This window comes from Bison bison, unplaced genomic scaffold (assembly GCF_000754665.1).
Source record: "Bison bison bison isolate TAMUID 2011002044 unplaced genomic scaffold, Bison_UMD1.0 scf7180017864134, whole genome shotgun sequence".
NCBI classification, from domain to species: Eukaryota; Metazoa; Chordata; class Mammalia; order Artiodactyla; family Bovidae; genus Bison; species Bison bison.
Window position 1 is genome coordinate 6316117 of NW_011494706.1, and position 13813 is coordinate 6329929.

A 13813-nucleotide genomic window follows, 5' to 3' on the forward strand; every position below is an offset into this window, starting at 1 on the left:
CATTCATCTGCTGATGGACATCTAGGTTGCTTCCATGTCCTGGCTATTATAAACAGTGCTGCGATGAACATTGGGGTACACGTGTCTCTTTCCCTTCTGGTTTCCTCAGTGTGTATGCCCAGCAGTGGGATTGCTGGATCATAAGGCAGTTCTATTTCCAGTTTTTTAAGGAATCTCCACACTGTTCTCCATAGTGGCTGTACTAGTTTGCATTCCCACCAACAGTGTAAGAGGGTTCCCTTTTCTCCACACCCTCTCCAGCATTTATTACTTGTAGACTTTTGGATCGCAGCCATTCTGACTGGTGTGAAATGGTACCTCATTGTGGTTTTGATTTGCATTTCTCTGATAATGAGTGATGTTGAGCATGTTTTCATGTGTTTGTTAGCCATCTGTATGTCTTCTTTGGAGAAATGTCTATTTAGTTCTTTGGCCCATTTTTTGATTGGGTCATTTATTTTTCTGGAGTTGAGCTGTAGGAGTTGCTTGTATATTTTTGAGATTAGTTGTTTGTCAGTTGCTTCATTTGCTATTATTTTCTCCCATTCTGAAGGCTGTCTTTTCACCTTGCTATAGTTTCCTTTGATGTGCACAAGCTTTTAAGGTTAACTAGGTCCCATTTGTTTATTTTTGTTTTTATTTCCAATATTCTGGGAGGTGGGTCATAGAGGATCCTGCTGTGATGTATGTTGGAGAGTGTTTTGCCTATGTTCTCCTCTAGGAGTTTTATAGTTTCTGGTCTTACGTTTAGATCTTTAATCCATTTTGAGTTTATTTTTGTGTATGGTGTTAGAAAGTGTTCTGGTTTCATTATTTTACAAGTGGTTGACCAGATTTCCCAGCACCACTTGTTAAAGAGATTGTCTTTAATCCATTGTATATTCTTGCCTCCTTTGTCAAAGATAAGGTGTCCATATGTGCGTGGATTTATCTCTGGGCTTTTTATTTTGTTCCATTGATCTATATTTCTGTCTTTGTGCCAGTACCATACTGTCTTGATGACTGGCCACAAAAAAAGAAAACTACAGGCCAATATCACTGATGAACATAGATGCAAAAATCCTTAACAAAATTCTAGCAATCAGAATCCAACAACACATTAAAAAGATCATACACCATGTTATCTGATAATTTAAATATACACAGATACCTCAAAAGGTTATTTCATAGCCTTTTAGGAAAAAGCAAAAGAAATTATTTTTAAAAGCTATGGTAAACATCTTAAGAACAAAATTTTGTTCATAAAAATGTATAAGCTAAATACAACTTTCATCTTTGTGTTATATAGAAGCATAGAGGATATTCTTAAGAAGCATAAGTACAAATATGTGTTTGACTTTCAATAGCATGCTACCGCTAAGTCGCTTCAGTCATGTCCGACTCTATGCGACCCCATAGACGGCAGCCCACCAGGCTCCCCCGTCCCTGGGATTCTCCAAGCAAGAACACTGGAGTGGGTTGCCATTTACTTCTCCAATGCATGAAAGTGAAAAGTGAAAGTGAAGTCACTGAGTCTTGTCTGACTCTTCACGACCCCATGGACTGCAGCCCACCAGGCTCCTCCGTCCAGGCATACAGACATGCCAGATTTAACCAAAGTAAAGAAGACTGAAGAACAAAAGCCTAATTTGTTTAAAAATATTTATTTTAAATTATTAAAAGTTATTTTCTGCTTTAACAGAAAAATCACTAACTTGCAATAAATTGCTTTACCATTTAAGCCATCTATTAGTAATAGCAACACTAACAGAATCAAAAAGTAAAACTGACTTTTTGGATATTTAATTTAAAAATGTATATTATCAACCTAAGAAAATAAATGATATATTTCAAAATCATTGCAAGTTATCAAAAAATGGCTGTTCTTAAAACTGGGTATTTAAAATAGAATTATGTAACTATATGGCACAACTGATTGTAAAATTTGTGAAACAGTGCCTGTGATTTATGAAGTGATTTTAAAAAGACATTTTAACCTATATTAACAAACATCCACTGTCCTTATTAACTTAATCCTTAAGCTATCATTATAATCACAACCTTCTAGAATATTTGTTGGAGCTTAAGTAAGAGTATTTCCCCAGTTCCCAATGGACATATAACCTGTACTTTTGACAAACTCATTATGAACATTAACTTCACACTAATTCCCAGACATAATTACAGTACAGAATAGAGAGCTACTTCCTAAGAACTGTTATTTTCTAGGGGACATTAGGGAAAAAAACTCTAGAAATTCTCCAGTCAGAGACATAAAATATTCTTGGGCTAGACTTAAAGAGACCAAGGTCAACAATGACTTCCATATTGTCAAGTCAAGGAATCAGTTCTATGACCACTTATTCAGACTCTTTAGAAGCATCTGACTTAGGTTTACAGCTGACTGTTCCATAAACACTTCCTTCTGTAAGCTAATGTGACAACACCATTTCCTAGACTTCCTCCTCCCCAGCCAGCTGCTCCTTCTCCGGCTTTTCTACTGGGCCCTCCTCCCTCACCCAATCTCTGAACGTCACAGGCCCAAGGCCCTCACGTCGTCTTTCTCTCCACCCTTTTCCCCAATCTTCTTATCCAGCACCATGGCTTAAAATACAGTTAAATGCTGATGGTCCCCAGCCTATAACTTCAGCACTGATCTTTTTATACTCAACTGCCTCAATAAGTCTGCTTGAATGTTAATATGTATCAAATAGAAATCATGATTTTCCACTGCAAACCAGGTTTCCTTGTAAAAGCAAGTAACACCACCATTCTCCTAGATGTTCATCATTCTCTTTTCCTCCCATACGTACATCAATCCATCAGAAGGAACAATTTGAAAATGGAACCCAACTTGGTTCACTTCCCACCTGTGGATTATATTACCTACAGATCTATGCTTCTTTAAGAGTGAAAAAGAAAAATTGGTTACAGATGCTGACAGAAACAGCATTTATACACATGAAAAGACTGATTGAACATATGTAAGGAAAATCAGCAAAGATGACTTTAAAAGCACCCTACATGCCACTGTAGAATAGAATTCACAGTCTGAGACAGAATGGTAAAAAGAGCTTTAAATGGGTAGAAAGTCCATTTAGAAGCAACTGTACTCCACAAACAGGTACCATCTCATCCACCTTTACTATTTATGTGACTGAATCTTCCAGTTTCTCTATGAGGAAAGGAATAAAAAAAAACTTTTGGCAAACATATTTGTTTTTATTTTAGTGACATCTTCTGATAGTAGGCTCTGGGAAAAATGGAATATGAATTTAAAAACTAAAAGAGATTCATATGAACAGTAATTAAGTTATAACATACCGTACAGAGATCCTTATATTGCAGCTTTTGGAATTTTGTATCTGTGTTTCCTGCACATAGTTCCACATAGCCAAGAACAACTTGAAACACGGTGTTATGAATGGCTTGGGTGAAGTGCATATGAAGTTGATCCATTGCTGTCTATGGAAATAAAGCACATAATCGCCTATTACTAAAATAAACTACTAAGATAAAAAAACAGATTTGAAAAACATAGGAAACAATCTTTCCCAAGTTTACCTTCAGCACAAATAACTATTATTCACAGAATTATAAATGTTGATTATTTGCAGCTAACCCTTCAAACAACCACAACATCATACCACTACAGATAAACCTGAATCATAAACAAGGCTCTGCTGTGTTTATGGTACCAGTTTATGTTTATGGTACCAGTCATATTTAAGACTGGTACCCAGTTTGCCAAACATGTCATGTCTAATCACACCTTTGAATTCCCTCTGCCATCCTTTCATTTTCAGGATTCTCAGTGGTCACCTTCTCAGAGAAGCCTTTCCTGACTAGCCCATACAAACCAGTACTTTGCATCACTCCATACCCCTACACAGATTTTCTTTCAATTTCTGTCTCCCGAACTAGAAGGTAAGATACACAAGGGCTTATATCCAGATGCCTGGAGCAATGCACACAGTTGGCAACAATAAATATTTAATGAGAGAAAGAATTCATCTAATGGGGGAAATTAGAAATTATAGGTGCTTCAAGACCTTTAAAAATACACATCCCTCAAAATTACCAAATGCCTTCCTTCTTGTATTTTCCCTAGGTATATCTTAAGATATCAAAACTAATTAAGTACAATAAATAACCACATTTCTTTATTCACATTACACAATGTAAACAGCCTGGTAAAGTCTTACATTTCCTTCTAATAAAAGAGACTTATATTTAAGGGAAAAAAAATTTACATCAATGTTTTGATGTTCTCAAGAAAAATGTATACTCCTATATGTAGAAGATGTAATTAACTTTCAAACTATGGCCTCCACTTCAGGCTTTTCAAGGAAGCCCCTGAGTAGTAAGAACAGGTAAAGACATGAATGGGAATGTGAGGACATTCTGGGGATAACAAAATCCTTTGAAAAAGCTGATAAAACAGACCCACTTTACAACAAATGTACACAATACACAAAAGTTTACAGACCACTGTGAGGGAATCATGCTGGCCCGTCTAGGAACCATGAGATTCCAACCTTCAAAGTTCTTATTCAGGACCAAGAACTGAGGTACAAGAGACTACATATCCTCACCCACTGAATTATAGTATACTTTTTTAAAAACCTACAGGAAATGATGAAAATATTAAACCTGAGACACACTTCATAGTTTAAAACAGACCTCAGTAATGTGTTAACCACACTACCCACACTCTGAGCTTATGTGATCCTGCTACCATTGCTAACACATCATAAAAATTTACTTTCTTCAATGAAACTGTTTAAGCTCACTACATTACTAATATTCAAACTTAAGCGATCAGGAAGAGCAACAGATTACTGATTAAGAAAAAAAAATGCTTTCAAAACTTACCTGTGTTTTTCCAAGAAGTCGATAAGCTTGTTGAACTTTGGTGTAGTGGTTAACGTCAAAATTCTTGCATATTTTGGACAGAGCAACATCCAACTGTTCCTATGTAAACAAAAGAGAAGGTGAGAGGTGGTTAAGGTATCATGTTTTCAAGGTAATAAGAAAATATTAGACTAATTCCTTACTTTTAATTAATATCTAAACACATTACGATCACACTGGATTTAAGAGTCAAAAACAAATTTAATGAAAAATATAAGTTGTCCTTTTGTTTGGCTGCACCACACGCTGGCAGGCTTGCAGTTCCCCAAGCAGGGGTCACACCCAGGACATGGCAATGAAGCACCAGGTCCTAACCACCAGGGAATAAACTATAATTCTTATTACCAACTATACTCAAGTTTATTGAGATGTTATTAATATGTGAATTAAAAAAAAAATTTCCAACTGTTTCAAGGGACACAAAATAATTATAATAGTCTCTAAAGGAATTCTAGTTTTTATTTTTACTTAGCTTTATGTTTCATCAAGCATCAGCTAAAATCGTGTAATTATATGAAATGAGTTTGTAGGACTACTGAAAAATAAAACCCTTCTTAATCGCTGAAAAGTAATTCTCAACAAAACTACATTGACTTAAAAGTATACACCTCAAGGTATTGCCTTTTTATATCTAAGTGTATCCACTTTGTTTATGGGATTCTATCTCAATGATTTCATTTAAATTATAAGAATGAAGAAAACTGAGTTTTCAAAAGAAAGTCTTCATTAAAATATTCAGGTGATAAAAAAAAGAAAAAAATAAAAGAAAAAAAATCAGGTGATTATTTACTTAAGGGATTTTCAAAATAATTCTATTTATGCTTACCAAATAACTTATCATTCTTACTATGGAAACAATTGCATTTATGATCAAAAACTACTTTCACAATGGACATTTGAAAGTCTAGCCTCAACCTTTGTAAGAGCTCTCATCAGGAAAACAAAATAAAGTCTCAGAAGAAACTAAATAATTCTTATTAAATGTATTTAAATGAACCCTCTGCTTTACAAAGATTGCTGAGGAAGACTTTATGCTCAGAAAGCTTTTCATGTCCAGTTTCTACACATTTGAGGAACTGTGTGAGATATTATTTTGAGGTTCAGGAATTTAGGAAGTTCCTAAATTTAGGAAGGTTATCATCAATCAATAATCATTCTTAAACTCAGTAAACTAAAAAGGAGAAATAGCTGATAATCAAAAATAATTAATACGTGGTAAATACTCTGCCTATACTTTATGTGAGCACACACCTATAACTAAGAGTTTAGGAATCTTTGTAGATATGGTAATATTTTCAAATACTCTTTCCAGACCCTATAATTCCTAGATTATCTTTGAGAGGACGAGTAAATTAACATTAACTTGACCAAGTCTGTTAACATTAACAGACATTCCAAATGAAAAACACAAAGACTAGAGATCTAGAAACACTGGTAAGAATATGGAAGTCAAAACATAAGATACATCTATGCTATTCAGAAACCTCTAGAAAGAAAGTCGTTTAACTTAAGATATAATCCGTCTTACCTCAATTTGTTCTAAAGTATCTTGCAACTTTGAATTCAGTTCACTATTAAATAAAACAGAATTAGGTGTGTCAATCTTTAAAAGAGACAAACTAGATGAATAAACACTTAAAATTGACAAATCAATAGTATAAGCAGTTAATTTGTGCTGATTCTACAGACAGTATGATAAGGCAAGAAAAATAAACAAAAGGAAAAAAATTAGAAAGGAAGAAATAAGAGTCATCACAGAAAATCCTGAAGAATTTATAGATAAAACTAAGAATTTAAGTGTCCCATGGATGGCGGAGCCTGTTGGGCTGCAGTCCATGGGGTCCCTGGGAGTTGGACACTGAGCGACTTCACTTTCATGCATTGGAGAAGGAAATGGCAACCCACTCCAGTGTTCTTGCCTGGAGAATCCCAGGGACGGAGGAGCCTGATGGGCTGCCGTCTATGGGGTCACACAGAGTTGGACACGACTGAAGCGTCTTAGCAGCAGCAGCAGCAGCAAGTTTTAAAGATAATATGTGTAATATAGATGAAAAGTAAAACAAAGATAAAACTAATCTCTATATACAGAAACAAGGAATTAGACAATGAAATTTTTAAAGATACGTTTCAAAAAACCAAATACCTGAGAATAAACCAAATAAAGAATATACAATACAAAACAGAGCCAAAATACAGAAGACCACTGTACAGAGGTATATACCATACAAACAGACTAAAATCTTTAATACAACTGATACCAATTCTCACAAAACTGATATCATAAAATAACTGATATCTTATTAATATTAAGCCAGTGCGCTTTTTAATGGAGGAATTGACAAACTGCTTCTAAAAATTATGTGGAAACTCAAAGGGCCAAGACTAGTTAAGCAAACCCCAAAGAATAATGCCGTAAGACACACTAAAAACAGGCTGACTTACTATAAAGTCACAGCAGTAAGGCGGTGTGGCACTTATCATAAGAACACATTAACAGGTCAACAGAACAGAATAAAAACAAAGGGTAAAAGCCTTAAATACTTGACAAAGAAGATATTCAACTGGCCAATGAACATATAAATATGTACTCTTTCAGGCATTCAGGAAATGCAAATTAAAACTACAAAAAGACTATAACAAATGACTAGAATGGCTAAAAATATTTTTAAAAAATTAAAAACAATGTCAACAAATGTTGGGAAGAATGTAGAATAAAACACTCAACTCAGTGCTGGAAAAGGGAAAAGTGATACCACCTCTCTGGAACCATTAATACTCCTGAAACTCAACATACACTTACTCCAGGTGTACCTATCAGAAGTGCAAACACAATCCTCACAACATTATCTGTAACAGGCAAAAACTTGAAGCAGCTCAACTGTCTATGAAAAATTAAAGGGATATATTTATTTATATGATAAAATACTATAGCAATGAAAATGTGTCACCTGAATCTCAAAAACATAATACAAAAGATGTCAGTTTAAAAAATATATACTGCATGATTCCATTTACATAAAGTTCAAAACAGGCAAAAATAACATTAGTGACAGAAACCAGAACAGTGGTTACCCTGGCAATATAATGACTGGAATGAGGCATGAAGGAAGTTTCTAGGGTCCTAGAAATGTTCTAGTTCTGTTTTTATTTCTGGGAAGTAACTATACAATCATGTTCCCTTTGTAAAATGAATTGAGTTATACATTTAGGGTATGTGATTGAATCTGATTTTTTTCCCCTTTAATCCTCCAGCGTTAGTGTTAGTTGCTCAGTCATGCTCAACTCTTTGCAATCCTATGGGCTGTAGCCTGCCAGCCTCCTCCGTCCATGGGATTTTAAAGGCAAGATACTGAAGTGTGTTGCCACTTCATTCTCCAAGCGATCTTCTGACCCCAGGGATTGAATGGGGTCTCCCACATTGCAAGTTGACTCTACCACCTGAGCCATCAGGGAACCCCTAATTCTCAAGAGGTCAGTTTAAAAACAACTGATACTATTTGAATTATAATACCTCATTACTAAAAAATATCTGCTGTTATCTAAAAAAGTAAATATAATTTTAGAGAAAATGTTTTGACAAAAGGGATTAAGGTAAAAGTAAAATGAAATAGTAAGAACAAGAGAAAGATGCAGTTTCACAGCAAAATTATACAAGGGTTTTTTTTGTTTGTTTTTTTCCTTACAACTGTCATCTGATTATCAATGTGATTCTCAAAGTCCTAGCAGCCAAAACAAATAGGGAAGGCCACAGTACACAATTCGGTGTCCAGAATATCAAAACAAACCAGTAATTTAAGAGAAAGAGCAAAAACAAAGAGACAAAACTCACTTTCGCTGGCATTAAATTCACAGAGAAAATTTTGCCAGTCTTGATAAAGAGAACAGCAATATTTTATCTCCTATGGCACAACACCCTGGGCAACAGCCTTATAGAATATACAATATGATTCATGGCTTCCCTTAGAGAGCCTTTTAATGAAAACTGAGAAGATAACAACAAAGTGGTCTGATAGAAAGATACAGACATACACAAATGCAAAGCAATCTGTCAGGAAAGTGAAACCAACAATAACACAAGTACCCAGTTTTGAAGGTCTCACAGATAAACATTAAAACCCATGGAGGAATTAGGCCATTTTCAACAAATACTGTGTACCATAAGCATGCTTTTAATTAAGGTTGAGAATGGAAGATTATGCTCTCAAGTAAAAACTGAAATGAACAAGCCTTCATCATTTGACAATCAACAGTGTAGCAATCTGGAGAAGTAAATGGCTACCCACTCCAGGATTCTTGCCTGGAGAACCCCATGGACAGAGGAGCCTGGAGGGCTACTGTCCATGGGGTTACAAAGAATCGGACTCAACTGAGCACCTCAACAAAAAAGACAACAGTCCTGTGCACCTGGCCATTTCCTGCTATCATCTGGCAGCTTCATATGGATGCTACCCTGCCTGGTCCCTAAAGACAGCTGAGTTTGCAGTTCCTAAGTGAAGCAGAAATAAGAATCGTATTAATCCACTGCTTTAACACTTTTGGTGATTCTCCATGAAACAAAGGATAAAGCCCTAAATTAGCATGGCACTTAAGACTCTTCATAATTGACAAAAAATTAACTTCCCATTCACTTTTCAGTGCCTCTACAGTTGACCCTTGAACAACAGGCATTTGAATTGCACTGGTCGACTTATAAGTGGATGTTTTTCAATAGTAAATCCTACAGTACTTCCTGATCCTCAGTTGGTTGAATCCATAGATGCGGATTCACCTATTCAGAGGTCCAAGTAGGTAAGTTATATGTGGATTTTCGAATGAGCCAAGGGTGAGCACCACTAACCCCTAGGTTGTTCAAGGGCAACTATATTTTAGTCAGATGGACGAGGTGCAATTCCCCAAACAAACCCCAGGCTTTTCCATTCTCTATTCTTGCATATAATGTTCACAATAGCTAGAAAGTACATTCCTTTTTTCTCACTCCCAAATGTCTTTTTTTCTGGGAAGTCTCTCTCTTCTCACTGTTTCCTTAAGTTACACAATGCTGTGTTTACAGCACCCTGAATTAGAGTAAAGTATCTGTGACTATTTATCAGAGCAGACTGTGGCTCATTCCCCAGGGATTCCCCAGGACTAACTAAATTCACTGCCTGACTCAGAGCAGGAAATAAACATCTGCTGAGTCAAATTTGCAATGCAAACAAAAAACAGCAAACTTTAACCATCATTCCTTTAGCCGCCATATCTACTTCAATTTTAAAAAAAGAAAGGAGAACATTTTAGAAGAATAAGAGTCAGACTGGACTCTGGTCTACAGGGGTCTTAGTAAAGGGGGAAAAAAAAAAAAAAAGAGCAAGAGAGAGAGAGAGAAGCAGAGAAGTTGGTTCTACTCCTCTATCACACAGTGCTCAGAAGTTCACTAAGGCTAAAGACACAGACATGGAGAGGCAAAAACACCTAGAATAATAAGTATCAGAATTCGTAAACATATTCTTTCAGGGAATATTGAGTTTGGAGAAAAAAGGAATATATCTAAACTAATTCAGAGGTGATAGTAACAACTTATTCAGCTTCTCAACTGAAAAACATGGGCTTTAGAGTTTATTCACAATATTATCATAAATCTAGGTGCTTTTATTCCTTCTATTACTCGTGGTTAAAATGATTTTGTAGCCTATATATTAAGAGTTAACAATGCAAGCATGGCAATGTATATGGTATGCAGAAATTTTAAAATAAATCTATAAATCAACCATCTTGGTTTTATTAAAAATGCTTTCAAGAGGGAAGGGATGTATGTATAGGTATGGTTGATTCCTGTTGCTGTATGGCAGAAACCAACACATCGTACAGCAATTATCCACCAATTAAAAATAAATTTTAAAAAAATGCTTTCAAAATCTACAACTGTAGTTTGATAACAGTTGGCTACTAATTAAAGATATACACATAAAAATATGATTAAGGAGTGGGCATATTAAATGTGGTCTTTAAAGAAATCCTCAGCCATCATTTAGAAATATGAATTTCAGTTATTTGGGTCAGTTAATCAGAGTATTTAAAAAGGACCTAGTCATGAACATTTGGATAAATAAAAGCTATATTATGGTCAAAAAAATTACTAGTTGTAAGATGAAAGACTAAAAGCTATTAAAAGCTATTTGCAAGTGAGTGGAATGACTCAAACAATTTGCAGGGCATTTTTATAATCACTACAGAAAATATTAAAAATAACTTTCATAAATAATTAACTTTCCTTTTAAGTAGCTGCTCTGGGACACAAACTCACAAAATGTGTCCTGCTGCTGCTGCTGCTAAGTTGCTTCCGACTCTGTGTGACGCCATAGACGGCAGCCCACCAGGCTCCCCCGTCCCTGGGATTCTCCAGGCAAGAACACTGGAGTGGGTTGCCATTTCCTTCTCCAGTGCAGGAAAGAAAACTGCAATTTGACTGTACTGAAAGACAAGATGGTATGGAGGTATCACCCTCTTAATGATCTTTCCCTGGTTTGTTATTAAGCCAGGTGATTTAAGACAAGTCTCTTAATAACTCTGGGCACCAGTTTCCTATACAAAAGTGGGGTGGATCCAAAGGGCTGCTTCAAGCTCTAAAGTTTCTAGGTTTTATTATATGCTGAACACCAGCTAACCAATTAGCACATCTTTGTATATGATTCAGCAGAACGCTAAAACCTCTGGAACACACGTAAGTAAAATTTATCCTTCCAAATTTATACTGTGTGCCCACGGCCCCCAGAAACTCCAGTCTGTTTAGATCAGAGGTATTATATAATTCCAAGGATTTCAATCTACTCACTGCTGCCGAGTTTTATCAACAGACCTCAGAGAAAACATGATTTTCAAACACACTGAAGTTAAACAAACAACCTTGAGGTACCATCAAGTGTCACAGGATCCTTCAAACCACAGAAAAACTGTAAAAGAACTCCAAGATCACTTTGAATCAACCGAGATCTCTGACCACACACTGTTCAGAAATCCCAGACCTAACTCACAACACAACCATTCACCACATAGAAAGTTCAGAATTCATTAAAAGGACACTAAAAATGTTCAAAATATTTCCAAGCTCTATGAATTATAATTCCAGAGCAGAAGCCAGGCTCAGGAGTCAAATCTAGCCAAGAGGCTGTGTTTCTAAATAAAGTTTTATTGAAACACAGCCACATGCATTTGTTTACATATTGTCTAATGCCACTCTTGGTCTTCAAGGGCAGAGCTGAATAACTGCAACCAAGACCTTATGGTCTGCAAAATTTAAAATATTTATTATCTGGCCCTTTAAACACAAAGGCCCTCTGGCAGCCCTGTGCTACAGTTCGGCAGAAGACCTTTTAGTTGGTCAACTGATCAAAGTTAAAACAGAAGTATTTATGTGCACTGAATATTTTAGGGCTTCGCTGGTGGCTCAGTTAGTAAAGAATGTGCCTGTAGTGTGGGAGGACCCAGGTTCCATCCCTGGGTCAGGAAGATCCCCTGGAGAAGGGAATGGCTACCCACTCCAGTATTCTTGCCTGGAGAATCCCACAGACAAGAGGAGCCTGGTGGGCTACAGTCCATGGGGTCACAAAGAGTCAGACACAACAGAAGTGACTTGGCATGGGCACGTAATATTTTAACCAAAATTGTATAGTGTACTTCACTCATCCATTTCTGACTTAGAGCCAAGGTCTTTTCATTTGACTGGAGTTTTAACTTCTTAAGTCTCATATGAACCAGATCACAAATAAATTGACTGTCATTTCAAGTTTCAGATTCTCAAAATGGAAGCAGGAACCTAAAAACAAATGCAAAACAACCTGAATGTCAAATCACAGTTATCTTATATCCCCCAGTTTTTTATGAGTTGTCTCGCCTACAAAAGATTCAAAAGGAAATTTATTTTTAACAGTAAGTTCTATTTTTCCAGTGCATCCAACTTACTTTCAAAAAGTTGTTTCACCTCATTAGTTTATTTACTCAAGCAACATAAAGACAGGAACAAACACAACTGGCAGACACAGGTTTAGGAAAAACACAGTTAACTCTAGTCAGGATATACTTCAGAGATTGGAGCAAAATAATACAAATTGGCCTACTGGCCATGAGCTTCCACTGCACATAACAGCTATTACATTGGTAGACGGCCTACCATAGTTGTGGTCAAGAACAACAAGATGTGTATCCCAGCAGATATAAACTTAAATCTTGCCTTTGCCACTCATTTTACAGAGCATCAATGTCCTCATCTACAAAAGAGAAAACACCACCACCTGAGGAATATTTTGTTAATGCTAAACAGGAAAAAATAAGGAACATTATCTTTAAATAAAAGATGTTTAAATATCTTTAAAAGATAAAAAATAAGTACAGTGCTTGATATATATTAAAGTCCAAAATTTTTCAAAAATTGTATCATCATCATTATCACTATTATCATGATTCAGTTTTTAAAACTGAAGAATAAAGCTTTAGTGAGAAAGCCTTATTAAAATCTGATTTAGAATTACTGTATTGTCAGTGCTGCCTTGGATAATGGTGCCAAGCTCCTACTCCCACTCCTATAAATGTCAGTATTTCCCATTCCCATGGGGGTATGGCAAGTGAGCCATTCACAGCTTGAGCATCTCTGATGCTTTTGTTTATGTATGCTGTGGACTTAACTGGCATATCACCCCACAGTCCTGCCTGTTAACTGCCTGTTTTACCAACTCCTACAGAACAAATACATTTCACAACCTCTTGGTATAACAAGCAAACACAGCATCTCATGTAGTTAAGCACTAAATAATACTTCATTCTTGTCTCATCATCTTAGAGTAAAGAATCTAAGACAGGACTTTTCTAGACTGGTGAAATTTTAGATCAAGTGAAAAAAAGAAAAATCCTTAAAATTTCTAAAAGACAGACACCATTTCTTTGGTAA

At 35.9% G+C, this 13813-nt stretch overlaps 1 protein-coding gene across 1 annotated transcript in view; it reads right to left on the minus strand.

The window, feature by feature from the left end:
• CCDC132 (coiled-coil domain containing 132) overlaps positions 1–13813 on the minus strand; it is a 132712-nt gene that overhangs the window by 82926 nt on the left and 35973 nt on the right. Inside the window, exons 10-12 of the mRNA XM_010839776.1 lie at positions 6422–6464; positions 4855–4953; positions 3304–3444 (exon numbers count right to left, since the gene is read on the minus strand). Coding sequence (XP_010838078.1) covers positions 3304–3444; positions 4855–4953; positions 6422–6464 — 283 coding nt within the window. The remainder of the gene's footprint in view (positions 1–3303; positions 3445–4854; positions 4954–6421; positions 6465–13813) is intronic.